The 17,757-nt window shown below is 46.5% G+C and overlaps 1 protein-coding gene across 2 annotated transcripts; it reads left to right on the top strand.

The window, feature by feature from the left end:
• The first annotated feature begins 270 nt into the window (after positions 1-270).
• Positions 271-9,120, top strand: BRAT1 (BRCA1 associated ATM activator 1). Of its 2 annotated transcripts, XM_054843300.1 has the most exons (13): positions 271-573; positions 873-1,027; positions 1,796-1,943; positions 2,858-3,230; positions 3,321-3,440; positions 4,082-4,173; positions 4,429-4,547; positions 5,067-5,253; positions 5,647-5,720; positions 6,285-6,387; positions 6,673-6,771; positions 7,780-7,958; positions 8,160-9,120. In XM_054843300.1, the coding sequence occupies exons 1-13, from the start codon at positions 396-398 to the stop codon at positions 8,889-8,891; spliced, it is 2,559 nt and encodes an 852-aa protein (XP_054699275.1). In that variant the 5' UTR covers positions 271-395; the 3' UTR covers positions 8,892-9,120. The 2 variants fall into 2 exon arrangements, with proteins under 2 accessions (XP_054699275.1, XP_054699276.1); XM_054843301.1 differs by lacking the exon at positions 271-573 and having other exon boundaries at positions 965-1,027; positions 1,679-3,230.
• Positions 9,121-17,757: the final 8,637 nt, after the last annotated feature.

Genomic DNA, 17,757 nt, shown 5'->3' with positions numbered 1-17,757 from the left:
CTTGCTGCGGAGCGCGAGTGCCACCAAGCGACTTCGACAGGCAGGAAACCCGGCGGGCTGGGGAGCAGCCCTTGCGAGGGCAGCTGCTGCCCAGGGGCGCAGGGACCACCGCGGGCGGAGCAGGGCCCCAGAGAGCGGCCCCGCTGCAGCCCCCCGGGGCACTGCCTCCGGAGCAGCCGTGGGACGCCCCCCGTACCCCCGCTGCCGCCGACACGGCAGCACCCCGCGGGTACCAGCCTCCCGCCGCACCGCCCGCGCGGGCCACGCCCCTAACCTGTCCCCTTGGCCACGCCCCCACCGTTGCGACACTCGCTTTGCGGCCGGGGCCGGTAACGCCGCTCTGTCCCGGTTACGGGGCGGTGGCGGAGGGGCCCGGCGGCCGGTGTTGTGCGGCCATGTCCCTCCGGGAGTCCTGGTTCATCGCCCGGGCCCGCCACCGCTTCGCCATGACCCCCGAGTGCGCCCTCCTGCTGCCGGGTGTCTGCGCCGCCCTGGCCGACCCGCGGCAGCCCTGCTCCGATGACACCTGCCTGGAGAAGCTGCTCGACTGGTTCCGCGTCCTGACGCGGTTCGGTGAGTGCCCGCCGCCTGCGCCCCGCCCCCCGCCCCGGCCGCTGGTGACCGGCAGGGGCTTGTCCGAGGGCCGGGACCCTGGGGGAAGCCTCCGTCAGAGGTGCTGTTCCCTCGGTGACACCTGAAAACGCAGTTTAGTACTTGAGGCCTGTGCCTGGGCTTCAGATGAACCCAAATTCGTCTCTGGCAGTTGTGAGGGGTTACGCTCAGCTTGGGCAAGCACCTTAGGAGAGAGGACAGAAGTCCTGGCAGTGACCCTGTGCTTTCTGGCTTCTTCTCGGGCAACACCCGGTCGCTAGATCCTACCGTGAACCTGGTGCAGGACAACCCCTGTCTGACCGAGCTCATCACCTCCGTGCTGGCACTGCCGGAGCCCAGTCCGAGCATCCTCTCCTTCACTCTGCGGTTAGCTGGGATACTTGCTGCTTCAGAAACCCGCTTCCAACACTTGCAGGTGAGTCGGCTACGCAGGTACCTGCTGCCATGTGTCTGTTTCTTCCTCATATGGAAGACACCTGAAAATGCACATATTGTGCTTATAAAATTTCTGGCATACGTCAAACAAGTCACAAAACAGTGATATGATAATGAAGACATACAATCATAACCGTTCCTTTTCAGTTCTCATGTAAAGCTGCTGTCTTCTTACTTCTGTCTTGCCACAGTAGTACTATGAATGCTAATATGTAGTGCTTGCTTATTTTCAGTTCAAAACAGTATATAGGATAACACTATCTCACAGCAGTCATTGCACAATATCATATCCCTGGACAGATCCTGCAGATTTAAACTGCAATAACAGATGTAGTTTTCTCTCCATAGTAGGTTGACAGGAAGTCCCTGCGAAAATGAGGGAGCTTTTTAAAGCCTTGCTATCTATGATAGAATACATTTATAGTACAAAACTCAAAATCCTTCAGGGAAGAGATGCATACAACTGTATAAAGCAGTCTAATAGAACTGATAATATACGTAAGTTGTCCCTAGCATCCTAAAAACAAGCAGTTTTGGTTTTGAACACCTCTACTGCTTAGTCCATGAAAGAGATATATGTTGAGTTTAAGCATGGGATTCCGAAAATTTTCTATCTTTGTGCTACTTGTAGCAAGAGAAGGCTTCGTTACAGTGTTGATACTCTTGACTTGGATGGCAGAGCAGCCTCTCCACTCCCCTTGAGCCGTTTTGCTTACCATTTACTCTGTGTGTTCCCCTCTGGCCTCAGCAGGAGCAGCTGTTGCTCAGGCTCTTTGGCAGGGATGGGCCTCTGAACAGCGCACTGTGGGAAGATGCCTCTGTGCGAAGTGGCTGGGTGGCAGGTGTGCACAGCATGGTGCACCACCAGCCTGCCCTCCGCTTCCTCTGCAATGGTGGTGAGTACTTCTGGGATGGGTAACTCCCCAAACTCTCTGTGTTTCTTCCATTCCACTCTGTTGCTCAGAGAGACAGGAGTTTTCATTTATTTAAGATAAAAATATGCCATTTGTCAAAACCACTGAAGTAATTGAAAGATGGTGGGGCTTTTGTTAAATCAGTTATGCTTTTTTTATTATTATTTTTCCTCAAACACTGAAGATGGTGTCCTTTTTAGAGGGGGAAGAGGCACATCTTCTGAAACACATGACAAAAACAGCTTAGTAAAAGCCTTCTGTATTCTTATTTGTAACTCTTACTAAAAGATACATTTCAGTATTATTTTAGTGCAGAAAAACTAACCAGGGGGTTATTTATCTCTTCATACTTGCACACATTTGCAGTCCCATTGTTGTTAACATGGGTATGTAAATTTTGCTGTTAACACCAACTTTAGATCCCAGGTACAGGGGGGCCTAAAAGACTGGATTAGTATTAATGTGCAGCATGCACTGCTCTCCATGTGATGGAAAAGTAGTACTGTTGCTGCTGTACATGTTTTTCCTACTGCTTGTGTCCAGGATGGTACAGGCTCCTTCCATAAATACACAATGAGTGTGCTGTCAACTCTCCTAATATTACCAATGTTATACTGAAGTCCTCTTCTGTTCCTGAGTTATTAAAACTCCTGAGGATCTGAAAACAATTTTACTGTCATCTTTTGCTTGCTTTTTGTTTGTTTGTTGTTAAGGATGGGCTGACTTTGAAATACCATAAAGACTACAAAATAAAGTATAAAAAACCCCACCACCACCATTGAAAGCTGTGTGGTACTTGAATTAGAATAATATATAGTTGGAATGCAGCAGGGCTCCACCTCACAATATGAAGGCTGTTGCTTTTTCCTCCAGTGACTGGTTTTGTTTTCACACAGGAGGCATAGATGTGATCTTCACTCTGCAAGGGGATCCCAGCCTGTTTGTGGCTTCAGCTGCCAGCCAGCTTCTGGTGCACGTGCTCACCTTCTCTGTAGAGTCTGAAACAACTAAACCTCTCAGTACAACAGACTGTGACTGGCCAGCGTGTGCCCAAATGATTATAAAGCATATAGAAGATTCCCTTCAGTCCAGCTCTGCCTCTCACATCGAGCAGTCATTAAAACTGTTAACTGGTTTGTTTGACAGTTGTCGTGCTATGTGGACTAAAGTACTTTGGTTACGCATAGCAAAACAAATCAAATCCTTTTTGACGGAAGAGACTGTTCAAGCGCAGCACATGCTGGCAAATCTTTTGCTTAAAATGGCATGGTAAAGATCTGGGACCTTGGATCCAGTGATGAGATACATCTGTTTTCCATCGTCTAATAGGACATAATACTTACACTTCTCTCTTCTCAGGTCGCCTGTGTTTTCTGACACTGAGGGCAGTTTTTGGGCATTAGTGACTTCTGCTCTGGAACACTTAACCCCAGTACAAGCAGGTCCTTTGGCAGTGGGAGTTCTGAGGCTCTACAAATGGTAGGACTTACCGCAATGAAATTTTTGCACTCTGCAAATGTTTCTGTACTAATATCCCTGGTGTCTTGCCAAGAACTGTTTTGTTCCTCACAGCATTTTCCACTACATTCCTCAATATGTAAGACTGCCTGGCAAGAACCATGCCAGTAGCTAACAAACTTCAGACACTTATAGTAAGAATAATACAGTTTCAAAGAGAGAGAAATTAAAGGAGCCAGTATCATGTTTATCTGTATACACTTGCATCTTACCTACGGCCAGCCAATTTCAGGAAGAAATAGCAAACTTCTTTAACTTTATACTGCCAAGATTGATTAAGATGGGCAAAATTTGACTGCCTGTCAAATCCAGTAGTCTCTGTTGAGTCTTCTCTTTCAGAAAAACACTGACTAGTGTAAGAGGTTTCACTGCTGTCCAGCAGAAGCGTGCATCTGGAGACTAAATTCCAGAGCCATTTCTCCTCTGTTTTCAGGGAAGCTTGGAAGAAGGCTTTAATTGTGATAATACTTTCATTGCTCTATCATTGCTGGCTTGTTTAAAAGCCTGCGTGAAAAACATTATTCTGCTCAGCATTTGGGGGCAGATGTTTGGGAAGGAATTGAAGTGTTCTTGTTTTGGTAACTGCTGTTTCCTCCTTGAAGCCCACAAGATGTAAGGATGCAGGCACTGACTGTTCTACTTCAGCCAATGGACTGTATTTTGAGAGCAGCCTCCCAGCCTCTGGAATATGCAGGTACAGTTGTGATGGAAAAGTTAGAGGCTAGTCTGCTTGCCAGTGTTTTAAGTGTCTGGTGCAGACAAAACTGGAGGAGGAAGAGTAGAAGTAGTCAAGGACAGCAGCAGTGTTTGTGGTGAAGTGCAGAATCCTGCTGTCAGTTACATTTGAAGGGATATTTATCTGGCATCACCTGAAAATCTTAATTAACTTTAAAAATCAGTCCTTTGTACTCAATAACAACCTGAGCTCTTCCCTGCTTTGGTCCTCTAGGTTTGCTGGATGAGTCTGTTAGTGATCCCGCTACTGTTGAAAGTCTTCTGTCCTCCAAGTCATCTTGTGCTAGTCTTCTGTGTCAGACCCTCGCTCATCTGGAGCAGCTGCTGTCTCTGGTAACATTCAGAGAAGGGAGAAAGCCCAGGGATCAGTTTGGTCCTTGAAAGACATCATTAAGATTGGTTGCAAACTTTTGCAGTAGAGCTTCACAGAACGTGGAGAGGAGTTGACAATGAGGACTTCCATACGTTAAAGAAATCTCACACAGTAGACTCCAAATAGGAGAGCAGATGAATACTGAGGCTTGTAAAGAGGGACTGCACTTAATTTTAAATCCATCTTCACAAGCTTTATTACCATACCTTACTTCTAGTGCAATTATTGATCCGATGAAAAAAACATAAATTGAACTGCTTTCCCAAGCAGTGGCAAGAATCTCCTTCCATCTGTGCAATAGTTCTTGGGAGAGAGGAAGATAATTTATTTGTAGTTGTTAGCATTGTAGTACCTTAGGAACACAGTGAAAATTGCAATTTTTGCTGCCTCCTGACCAAAAACTCCTGCTCTGTATGCATGCTTGAGACTTTTGCTGGAAACTTTCTTTTCTTTTTTTTCTTTCTCCCCCCTGCCATTAGATTCATTTGCATGTGGATTTACCCTATGCATCTTTGCTACGCTCTCTCATGGCAATATTACAGTTCTGTAATGGCTTCCTGAGTCCAGCTGCTCCTCTGGGAAGCACGATAAGCCGAATCTTGATCAATTGCCTCAGAGTACAGAAGTCAGCTCTTGATGTCCTAGCAGCACTCTCGGAGCGAAAAGGTGAGTTAATCTTTGCCCTTTAATTTTTTTTTTAAATTTTGGAAATACTTGACTATTCTGTAGTTGCAGAATTTTTCATTCCCCTTCACTTACCTTTCTGAATGAAGACGGCCACTTCCATTTCTGAATCTTGTTCGCTTTTTCCTCTTCTTCCTACTGTCTTGTCTAACCTTACTTTCTGTTGATGAGCTAGGGCAGGTAATGCTGTAATAAGAATTTTTTTTTTAGTGGTTGTGAGAAATCGGATGTTTCACTTTTACTCTGAGGACTGTACTTGCTTTCTTCTCCAAAACAGTTTTACAATACTGTGTCTTTCTGTCTGTCAGCAGTTGAATTGATTCAGCTGCTCCTTCTTTCAGTATTGGTCCTTTAGTTTTGTTTTCTATGTTTCAGGCTGTGATGCACTCATTGGAAGTCTATTTGATGTCCTTCTGGCATACCTGGAGAGTCCGAACACCAGCCCTACTGTGAGTATAGAACTAAGGAGAGATCCAAGTCTATTAGCTTGCCCCAGAGGGATGTAGTTCTGAGAAGTTGTCTGACAATAGTTGTTTCTTAGCACAGTTTGTATTAGAATATGTAGGAGACTTGTCTTGTTTCTGGATGGCTTGCAGGAAATAGCTAAAATTCAAATGAGCGAGTAACTGACCAATACATTGAGTGTTCTTGAAAAGACAGGAGTCATCATGTCAAAGAGTAACGCCAACGTACACAGCCCTTAAGTATTGAATTCTTTGCATTAAGGGGTTTTGTTTTCTGGCTTTGGTTGAATGACTCTGACAACTGCAAACCAAAAGCTGGAGGTACTAGAACTTTATAATACTAAGCTGAGAACAGACACGTTCTAGGTGTTTGTTAGAAATGTTATATAGGCACCTTTTATTTGTGGCTCACTTCCTAGTAAGGAAGCATATGTACTTGTTTACTCTGAGAATTTCTCTGTAAGTTTGAGGCTAAACCAAATTTTATCTAGCATAAAGGCAATAATGCCTCCTCTTGTAGTAAGATAAATCTGCTTTATGTTACTTCAGGTTCTAAAGAAAGCATTTCAAGCTACATCCAAGTGGTTGGTGCGCTTGCAGGGACTGTCCTGCTCCAACAGTCAGCGGCAACAAACTGAGAAGATTTTGGAAGGTAATGAAATTATTCAGGTTGGGACAAACAGCAGCTAGTGGCATAAGAAATCTGTTCTTGCCTACCTTTCCTGCTCAAAGCATTTACATAGGATTTGTTTGTTCACAATTATGTTGCATTTAGGTTTAGCTGCCCAAATAGTGCTTTGAAGAACTCTGGGAGAAGCACACATCAGCAACAAAAGGGATTACATCAGATAAAATGACAGTGAGGTTGTACAGCGATTGCTTCAGTAAGGCTTGTTGCCTTTCATGTCCATTCAAGCTTGTCACTTGGCTTTTACAGATGTGTTTCTGGTGCTGCAGAAGCGTTTGTGCAGTCCTTCCTGGGAAGTAAGAGATTCTTCTCTGGAGTTCCTCACTGTCCTGATTAAATACTTGAGAGGTAGGTACAGAGATTTAACAGCTGAGATTAGAGGAGTATTTCTTTTAATGTTATGAAAGTCAGTCAGGCTTGTGAAGCATCCTCTGACCTGTAATTGGAGGGGTAAGGAAAGAAGTGTCAAGATTTTTACTCTTGGATCATAATCAAAATCTGACAAAAAGATTAAAACTTATCCTACTTTTCTGTTGAACTCAGATTGCTGTGCCCTCCTTAATGGCAGTTTTGGCAAGTTAAACTGAGGGGTGTTGAGACAGTCATATATGTTGAGACGTGTGTGTCAAGGCAGGTGACAATGCTTAATGGCAGATAATATTTTCCCTTTTTCCAGTTTGCTCTGCAGTGGACTCTGGTTTCACTCAGCAGGCTGGGGGCTGGGATTTAGGAGGCTAAAAGCCTAGATCTGCTTTGCGCGCTTTGGATTAATTACTGATTTTCCACTTTACTGGTAGCTCAGGCTTTGCAGCAGGTAGCACTAAGACAATGTTAATTCTCCTACAGTAGCTCTGCGATGTTGGAAGAGAGGGGGATGTTGTCAACTGCCGTTGTCCCCAGGTCACAAAGGAGGTATCCAGCACACTCGGCTGCATTAGCAGTTTACCCTCCAGCCCCTCTCAGTGCTGCAGTTGCGTTAGTTTTCTTTGCCATGTGCCTTGACAACAAGAAAGGAAGACTATTTTTTACTCCTTTAAGCAAAGGCATAAGTTTGATGAGGCTGAAAGCGTGTCCCTGCTTGCCCCTGGAATAACTGTAAATGGATTTTTCCAAGTTCCAGTGTCTAGCAGGGCTTGACTGAAAGTCACCAAGCTACTGGAAAATGGGGAGCCTGACACAGAGTGTCTGTGCTCTTGTGAGCAGCTGCCTGGTCTCTGCAGGGGCTCAGCTCACTGGCAGCTGTCCCTGCAGTCAGTGGGCATCCTTGTATGACGCAAAGAACTGTTTGCATTGGAAACAGCTTCACGCTCTGAGAGAATAAAGCCTCGCTTCTTTGGATTGCTGTCTTGTTTACAGACCAGGATGAGTTCAGGCAGTCTCTCCTGTCTTCGGAGGTGCCAAGGCTTACAGAAAATCTTCTTGAAGATCCAGAAAGCTACGTGCGAGCGAGCGCTGTGACTGCTGTGGGACACTTGGCCTTCATTACTTACTTTGCTCCAGAGTCACCTGTCGTAGGGAGTCAGTATAATAAAGAGGTACGATGACTTTGTGTAGCCCGCTGCAGAACCACACATCAGTGTACTGCTGTAGTACTTAGAACTTTCTTCACAAGTTATCTGCAGCCTCATGCAGGCAGATTTCACAACCAGTAATGAAGAGACTAGACTTTTTACTTCCACTGTTCTTGTTTCTTTGTATGTTCGTCCCCTCATTGTGCTTTGTCTTTTTACCTTTAGAACACTGTAGCAAAGCTTCAAGAAATCTTGTCGACAGACTCGGAGGGCTTTCCTAGGAGGGCTGTGATCAACATCTTCACCAAGTGGCTGAGACAAGGCTGCACAGGTCAGCTGGAAGATACAGAGCAGTTTGTCTCTAGAGTGATCCAAATTGTGGAGCATGACTTAGACTGGGAAGTCAGACTTGGTGGTTTGGAACTGGTTGAAGTTTTCTGTAGTAAGACAATTTGCCAGCTTGGCCATCCTACATGCCCATATGCTCCTGTCTTATCTACAGTCACTAGTTCCATTCATCAGAATGAGTCGCTGCAGATATTTTGCCGAGCAAAACTGTTCGGCTTTTTGTTTCGGTCTTTGTGTGACTGTGACAAACCACTAGGTCAGAGAGCTTGTGATATACTGCTTTGCTTAAAAAGTAATTTCTATCCATTTGGTACCGTGGAGGATTCACAAGGGATTGAAGATTCACCTCCAGGACCCAGCATTGCCTGGTTACAAAGGACACTAAGGCAGGGTTCTCTGGCCCAGAACTTCCCCACAGAGGGTGGTAATGGGGTGGATTTTCAAGATCCAGAGAGCATGATGCTAGCTTTGGGTACAGTAGGCTTAGAAGACTTACATGATGAGTTAAATAGATGTAGTGACCACGTGGAGAAAAGCCCTCAGTCCCTCTTACGGGACATCCTTGCTACTGTGAGGACTGTAGAGGAGAATGAAGCTGACTGTTACTGAAGACATCTTTTGCTCTGAGGGAGCAGTACTTAAGCAGTTTTCTTCTGGAGGAGAATTTTTTGCTACCAGTCATGAAGCCTTTCTTGAGCGAGGATAAAAAGAAGTGTTATGCTGAACAGAGAAAAGGATGGTTTTGTTAGCTGTTAATGGGTTAGAAAATCTTTGCTATAATATTGATGATTTTTTTTTGTTAAAAAGCATATTCTCCAATAAACTGTGTTTTTTCAAAGTAAACACATTGAGAAATGCATTTGTTCTTTTTTTTAAGTCCTGTCTTTTAAGAAAGCACCAGACCATGCATAAGGAAACATTTTTAAAAAAACAAAACAGTGACTGAAAACAAGTTGTTGCATGCTCTTTTTAGAGCAAGTCTTCCCATTCTGCACTGGAATTCTTGTGATTTTAGGGTTGTGCAGTTTAGGAGACTCCAAGGAGTTACTGAAATATCAGCACATTGAAAAAGTGGCATGTTACAGAAGGGAAACTCCACTGTTTATTACCAAGGTCTCTTGACTCCCAGACCTATTAATTTTTAATGGCACTTTTTTCTTTTTATATCAGCTGGGGTGATGGTGACATTGTTGAGTTTATACCATTTGCCTAATTGCAGTCCAAAGTCTTGTTTATACACAGGATGCTTGTACATTAAAAACCCAGTGTACAACAAACTGGGAGAGCACCTTTTAAAGAGAAGAGGAATTAAGGATTCCTTTCATCTTTCATTAAAAACAGGTCTCCACCTCCAGCAATTAAATGACTCAGTGCTGATATTGTACTTGTCTCTCTTCTGAGCTTCCTGCATTGCCTCACTTTGTTTTCTCTGCTGCTCTAGTTACAGTGGAGAGTCTTATTAACACTGAGATTCTTAGACTGACATCCTGCACCTGATAATTGGGAGAAATGAGAAGTCATGAACATCTGAGCAGCGGGAGGAACAAATGCCAGGGAAGAGATAGATTATGGGAGATGAAAGCAAAAGAAAAATCCCATGTTTCTTTCCATAGAAAATGATGGCAGTGGGTCTTGAGAGATGAAAATTTAGCTACTGAATTAGTAAACACACACCAACAGCTACTAGCGTGAACCATCCATCATGCTAGGAAGCCATACCTTCTATAGAACACCCATCTGTGCACACTGCTAAGAACTCACATGCAAGCCCTATCCCACTTACACTGCTAACTCAGTTTCAGCCCACTTCTTACCTACCAAAGCGCTTTTTTTTTTTTTTTTTTTTTTTGACCTCCACAAGATCCTTATCGCAGCCACACAGCTTTCTGCTGGGGTAAGAATTTACACTACGTGGTGTGTCTTGCCAAGGAGCTGTGGTTGTGCTGCACCTGGGGGAGGGTTTAACTCCCAGGGAGCCAGTCCTGAGAAGCAGACTTGTTACCCCACACGCATACTGAGCATTCACTCCAACAACTGTGTTGCTACTTACCACTTCACAATGTGCCAACAGTGGTCCATCCATAAACTGTACACACCCAGCTCGCGCCCATCACACACCGAGGACTCCAACAACATAGAGGAGGATGTGGGCTGCCTGGCCTTCCATTATGGCCACAGGAGAAAGTTCAAAGCTGCTTTTTTGGGATGGATTTCTGTGGAAACTGCTGGTTTCACACCAACAGTGCTGTAGCTGTGTATGGTTCCTGCAGGAGGCAGGCACCACCGAGAGTTTTTCCAATACACAGAGACACACGCTCTACAGCTGATTTCGGCAAAGGCTGTGGCCAGACACGGGCCTGGTCTAACGCAAGAAGCGCCGAGGCTCAGGACTGTCATTGGCTTTAATGTGGGCTGTGGATAGCCGGCAGTAGCAATACAAGTGGTATCAACACAGAACATCACAGATTAGAAAAATTTATGTCTCTGATGGCTGGTATTGTGAAAGAAGAAGATTACAAAGCTCATTTCAGCTCTTTATCTGCACAGGGGCAATGTAAGTTCTGTTGCCTGATCTGTACACAGGTACGAAAATCCTTGAGTTGCTTTCAACATACTTCAACAAAACTCTGAAGAAAGGATTTATCCTTTAACTGCTCAGACTCAAACAGACACAGGAAAGACTAAGCATCTCTGGCTCAGCCCTACACTAGTAACGGCTTTATAAAAACTGCCAAAGGAATGGCTGTTAATTTTCTGTTTTAATACACTGGACATTTAAAATTCAAAGAATATTCTCTGCCTAATTATACCAATTGCACAATTTAGTCAAAAATGGGCCATACGTGTCTAAGGCTGTTGCTTTAGCTTAGATATATGCGATCTGCGATTACAGATCAATTCATGCATATCTTTGCAATTTCTTTTGTCCGTCTCTAATAAAATTTGCTCTACCTTTCAATACATATTCATCAAGGCTTCTAAAAACCACCACATCTGAGAGAGGAAACTCATCAACCAGCTTCACTGCAGAAGTTCTCAGCAATTTACAATGGAAAAATATATCCGTAGCAGCACCTCTGTAGTCTGTGTCATTTCCCTTTAGAGCAGTGGTTTTGTCCTCTGCCGAGAAATAAAGCACCACTCAACACAGCCAGACCTCAGCCTGCGTCAGATGTGCTCCTCCAGAGACAGGACAGATCTTGCCTTGCAAGCCAGCATGCAGAGAAACGGAAAGACTTTTTCTCAAAGAAGCGGTTTGTCTGTCTGAACAAGGTGGAAAAAGGCTGGTGAGGTACAGCTGTAACGAAAGCAGCCGGGGCTCTGCAAACACACATCGTGGACATGCTTACAACTCATCCCCAGATGGAGGGGGAAATGAGCGGTCTGCATCAACAGTCCCTGCAATGCTACGGGTCCAATCACATAACCGCTTCGGTTCAAGCAAAACGAAGCTAAAGAAACCAGTATTTCTAGGTGTACCATCAATACCAAGTCTCTGCTTAGAGCACAGCAGCGTAATGTGTTACAGGACTGTGTTTACCATAGAACAGGGCTGGGAAGACGCCTTTCACGTGGCTGCCTCCAAAATAAACCCAGCCAAACCAAGTTACTCCCCAGCTCATTCTGCAATTGCCCAGCTGTTAAACTCCATGCAAGGGCAGGAACATCCTGTCTGGGACAGAGGGGGCACTCATCCCTTCGAAGGATATTGTCCAGTTAGACCATACCAGGTGTGAAATAAAACCATGACCTTAAACAGCTCCTGTAGAGCATTAGGGCTTGAACCATGGCAGGACTGCCCCTTTTCAGTGCAAGATAGGTGGGAATTACACTTCAGAGACAGATACACTTTTAGATCTTCGGTTCTCCCATTTCATTATCTCTTGCTCCTCATATTTCCAGCCTCTATTGACCCCGTATTCCCTGAGCTTTCAGGCTGGCTCAGTCGAAGGGAGCAGGGAGGTTGCGCTGCTGTGCATAGGGACGTCAAGGCTTGCCTCGGCTGGTCCCTCACCACCACCACCACCGCCCTGCTCAGGGACGTGACGATGTTTCAGCCACACTCAGAGCTTTGGCCTCAAACCAGCTTCTGGGCTGGGCTGTGACCAGCATGAAGGAGCTGCACAGCCTGGTCTGGCTGATGGCAAATCCAGGCTGTACATCTTGAAACACAACTTGGCCCAACCAAGCCAGTTCCAAAATAAACCCCTATTAAGCTGTGTTAGCCATCCCCATGCAATTCTTCTGCTTCAGCCTTTACACAGGCTGGGAAGGGGCACAGGTGAGCCCTGGAGTCCATGGCTTTCAAATACAAACACCCTTGACGGGACTGATCTCATGATTACAACTCTCATTACGTGCCAAGAACAACAAGCTGCAGTTAAAACACAAATGGCAATGGTTGCTAAGTGACAGCATCCGTACAGGCTTGTCACAGCAGTGAGACAAACAGCTGTGGCTGCACAGCAATCCCATCTTGTCAATGTAATTGAGGATAAAAATGCTGTTTTCATTACCGTCTAGTAACCTTAACTTTGACCTGTCAGAATATTTTATGCTTTTGGTTCTGACAAAGAGCCCCATGAAAACAAGGCTAAAGCTTCCACTGAAACCAGTAGAAGCGAGTTGGATTCAAAATATCTTTAATATTGCACGCTCTTTCAACGTATTTTCTTCCCAGTGAACTAGTGCACAAAAAACAACACAGCCTTCTTGGCTAAATGGTCCCTTTCTGAAAAACGGGGAGCTAAGTGGCTGTATTTTCAGTGAGGGTCATTTGAAAAAGCAACAAAAGTCACCACAACCCCGACCTGTCAGCTTCCCAGGTGAACCTGTGGACTATGTTCAACACTGAAGATTCTGCAATATTTGGAAAAGAAGATAACTTTTTCACAGCTGCAAACAACAGACATCCTGATTAATAAAGTGTTTAAGTTGGAACTTTAAAATTACATAAAGTGATGGTTGAGTTGTTGAGCAGCCTGGGATCCAGCAGGGCACGAAGGGGTCACTCGCTCCAGCGAAAGCAAGTGGGACAGGGTGGGAGGAAGCCCTCACGAGTTCTTAAGCACCATTTTGCCTGGGTGGAGTATTGCAAACCCCTAAAGCAGAGCGACCCTAATTAGCACCACTGGCAGCTTTATGCATCAAAGGGATACATTTTAAAAACAGGGGAGGGGAAGGAAAAAAAAAAAGTATTGCAACAGGCTGTACACCATGACTTGCTCATCCTACGTACTCTTACACACTGCATAAAAATTTGTTTGAGGCCATGCCGGTAGCAGAGACAAAGGGATGGATCTGTCAACGTCCTGTGAACAGATCAGAAGTGACCAGCAAAAGCCACCACCCAGCTGCCAAACGGAGCGAGAAAAGCACAAACAGGCGTGCACAGCTCGGCACGCACGCGCGCCGGCCACAACGCAGTCGTGAGCTGTACGGGCATATCCAGGCGCTCAGACACGAGGGGTCATCTGCTGCTGCCGATGCAGCGCATCGTGGCACGGAGCACCCTACCAGAGTGCGAGTGACCACGTTTCCTCCAAGCAGCGGTTCTCAGCCACTACCGAAGCTAATCGTGCCCTTTCCTAATGAATTCTCTTTCAGCTCCCTCCACAGAAACCTCGATTTCCAGTGCCTGGAGTAACAGCCCTGATCCTGCCGACATCTCTAACAACACACGAGTTGCCAGTGCGGTCAAAGCTCAGCCACGTGGATAAAGCCAACTTGACTGTTGCCTTTGGTCACTATCTCCACATCAGCACGTTAAACACTTCTGGTTTGCACATCATGCCAGATCGAAACGTGATTTCCCCCCCCCGCCCCCCCCAAAAATGCAGCACTTTTCCTAGCTGTTCTCCTTGTTCCTCAGATTGCTTTGCCACAATCAAGAAAAACAAGCGTGCCTCATACTGATATTAAAACCTTCTGTCCCGGCTCTCAAAATCCCGCGGCACAGGGTGACTGTTGCTGTGCAGACAAAGGTCTGACTTTTCAGCAGCATTAAATTAGCCAGCTCCAAGGTGTAGCACGCCGTCTGGCTGGCTGGATGAAAGGCACGTCCTCCGCGCACGCCGCAGCGCAGGGCTGGCGGGCAGACAGCTCAACCTCGCCGCTACTACAGACATGGCATCGTGAAGGGGAAAAAAAAAAAAAAAGAGAGAGGGAGAGAGATATCCCCTGTCTCCCTAATTCCTGTTAAGAACTTCTGCCCCATAGGCATCAGCCTTGCCTTCTTCCCTAGTTTGGGAGCATCTTCTCCGCCCTTTATTTATTACAATGAGATCAAAGATCCATCTCCATGGAAACATCTGAGCTCAAAGAGTTTCTGCACTACGGCTTTACATCCTCCACGTAGGTTTTGGCACTGGTTTTTGAAACAGAAGCTTTGAGATGATCAGCATTCAGGCCTCTTCAGAAATGGCGTGATGAGTAATAATTGACAACCCGAGGAGCACGCATCTGCACGTCAATAGCATGCACGCTGCAGAGCGGAACTGCCGTTGCATTACGGCATCTGCAGTCCACGAAGAGCGCAGCCGTTCAGCTGTACGTGGAGGCATCCCATGCCCCGGCTCCTACGGCTCCCAGGCTGTTTCCCTCCTCTCCAGAGCAGACGAGGGACACCGTCACGTGTGTTCTTCAATAGCTGGCACATGGCCCCCCCAGCACTTTGTCCCCACATCTGAAGCGTGGTAGGACTTTCAGCAGACCTGTTGACCAGAGCCGTGCGGGCAGAGCTGCTGCAGCCCATTACTGCCCGCGCTGCGCCTCCAGCCTCGGAGGAGGCACCTGCGGAGCTGCTTGGATTTACCCAACAGACAGCGAGCGGCCCAACACCCAGCCCAGCAAAGACGTGAGGAATTCCGCATTCGAACCGGACCAGCAGTGGCTGGAGCACTGGTGCCGGGTCTTTCCAGTGATTTCCCTCCCGGTAGCGCTGAGCTCCGATTCCTTCGGCACAGTCACTCCTACAACTAATTCTCAGGAGAGGGAAAATAAAAAAGTAAACCCGCCATGGTTTATGATATATTTGTTCCCTGCTCAGCTCACCACATGGCCACACAAACCGATAAGCTGCCGTGCCGGGGCAGGAGCGGCCGGCCGGGAGGAAAGCTATTCAAACAGCCGCTGCAGCTGCTGCCGACAGAAAGTGGAGTGGAGCCGCAGCCTCGCAGGAAATCCTGGATTCAGCTTAAACCTCACGTGAAGAAAAGTAAAGACAAAAAGGAGCGAAACAGAACTCGCTTGTGAGACTCCCATTTTCACAGGCGAAGGGTGAGCAGGGAGGGGAGCGCGCACGGCTGTGTTAGCACCCAAGCAGAGCTGATGGCACCGACCCGGAGAGCATCGGCCAGCGCCTGGGGCCGGAGGAAGCCCCATCTCACAGCACTGCCGGGTCAGATCCTGCTCCCGGAGAAGTCAGACTACATCTCGCTACTGCTTGCGGCAGTGGTGAGCCCCGAGTTGCCCATATGCATGCAGAATGTGATTTTTATAATCATATTAAAATATTTCAGAATAGCAACTGTGCAGAGAGCAATCCAGCTGCCAGCATTTAGCCTTATCCTAGGGCACAGACAGAATATGCCAGGCATGAATTAATACTGCATAAGCTGCACCATGCTGAGTTTCATGGCTTAATTATAAAAGAGAAAGCAATAATCAAGGGATCTGTAAGGCTAATAAATGTTCTGAGAACACCAAATGTGACACAAGAGCCACAGCCAGTGTGACAGGACATGAATGCATTTAAAAAGCACATTAATCACACACTGTGTATTAATTCGCAGCTGGTTTCCAACGACAGCACTTAGCCTTTAGCTGCCTTCATAGCATCACTGGGCACAAGTGGATCATCACCTAGCCCAGAGCAAAGTGGGCTGTAGTCTACCCATGAGAAAAAAAAAAAAAAAAAAAAAATCACAGCCATGCATCAGTCCAGGACACAGATATTAGCTCTGGCTTAAAGCTCTGCAGCCCTGTGACATTCCACTGCCTTACGCCTAAGCCAGGTTTAGTGCTCACACCTGTCCCAGCATTTGGAGGTTTCTGGGTCAGTGATGGTGTCCACCTGGCTCCACAGCACGACTCACCTGGCAAAGGACAGCGCAAGGAGAAAATCAGGCCCCTGGCAAATTCTCCAATCATCTCTGCAGTAAAATACTTGAAAGCACTTCTGTTTCTCAGCACTTCCAACTATCTCTCCTCTCCATCTCGTATTTCATCTCACTGCAGCTTTTTAATTACGCAGACAGCTCGTTGCAGGGCTTTGCCTCTCATTCACAGACTTCCACTGTTCCATATGGAGTACCCGTTTCTATAGAGGGTGCTGCCTCCAGTTAGATTATTGCCCATGTGAAACGATGTCTCTATGCCCCTGTCGTCGGGAAAACTCCGATAAAACTTACACTGGAAGTGCCATCAAAAAGAACCCCCCCCTCATGGGCTATCACACAGTGGTCCTCAAATTCCTGTAGACCAAGGATGTGCCCCAGCCCTTTACCAGTTACTGACATCAGCGAGAGACTCCTTGGGCTGAAACGCTGCAGGACTGGGTGCCGGTCAGGGCTGCCCATACAGAAACTGGAAACACTCCCAAACATCCACTTCTGCCCAATAATTTATTGCATCAGAGACAGTTTCCTTACTGCAAACGTCTCATCCTCTAGCCCTGTACAAAGGGCAGCTCTTCCCAGTTCTGTCCTGGTTTTGGCTGGGATAGGGTTAATGTTCTTCCTAGTAGCTGCTACACTGCTGTGGTTTGGATTCAGGATGAGAATAATGTTGATAACACACTGATATTTTGGTTGTTGCTGGGCACTAAGCCAAGGACTTTTCAGCTTCTCACACTGCCCCGCCAGCGAGGAGGCTGGGGGCACCCAAGAAGCTGAGGGGACATGGCCAGGACAGCTGGCCCAATCTGGCCAAAGGGACATTCCATACCATATGACGTCATGCTCCATATGTAACTTGGGGGAAGCAGGTTGAGGGGTTTAGACTGCGGCTTGGGAACTAGCTGGGCATCGGTGGTCTGCAGGTGATGAGAAATTGTGCTGTGCATCACTTGTTTTGTATATTCTATTATTATTATTCTCTTCCTTTTCTGCCATATTAAACCATCTTTATCTCAATCCACAAGTTTGACCTCCCCCCCCCCCGATTCTTTCCCCCATCCCACTGCGGGGTGGGGGTGGTGAGCGAACGGCTGTGTGGTTGTTTCAGCTGCCTGCCACGTTAAACCACAACAAGTTCTCTCCCAAAGATCTATTATCAAACCAAAGCATTTCAATAGAAATAGCTACCCTTCTTCCCTTACTAATAATCCCAAATTTAATGATGTCCTACTTAACACCTCCTCTGAAGCCAGGAAGCGAGATGCTATTTCTGCTGGCCTCAATAAGTGGACTCTGCTGAACCCCAGGGAGCACCAGACCAGGTACCAGGCTGAGATTAAAGCCTGAGATGGATTGCT

Source organism: Grus americana, chromosome 15, assembly GCF_028858705.1.
Source record: "Grus americana isolate bGruAme1 chromosome 15, bGruAme1.mat, whole genome shotgun sequence".
NCBI classification, from domain to species: Eukaryota; Metazoa; Chordata; class Aves; order Gruiformes; family Gruidae; genus Grus; species Grus americana.
Note: the sequence above shows the minus strand (reverse complement) of the source record. Positions and strands in the feature narration are given on the sequence as shown.

What these genes read in the sequence shown, in the direction of transcription:
- BRAT1 (XM_054843300.1), top strand. Translation starts at nt 396, where the DNA reads ATGTCCCTCCGGGAGTCCTGGTTCATCGCCCGGGCCCGCCACCGCTTC. An exon ending in CCGCGTCCTGACGCGGTTCG is followed by an intron (nt 574 to 872) that starts GTGAGTGCCCGC and finishes CCCGGTCGCTAG; the next exon opens with ATCCTACCGTGAACCTGGTG. An exon ending in CCAGCCTCTGGAATATGCAG is followed by an intron (nt 4,174 to 4,428) that starts GTACAGTTGTGA and finishes TTGGTCCTCTAG; the next exon opens with GTTTGCTGGATGAGTCTGTT.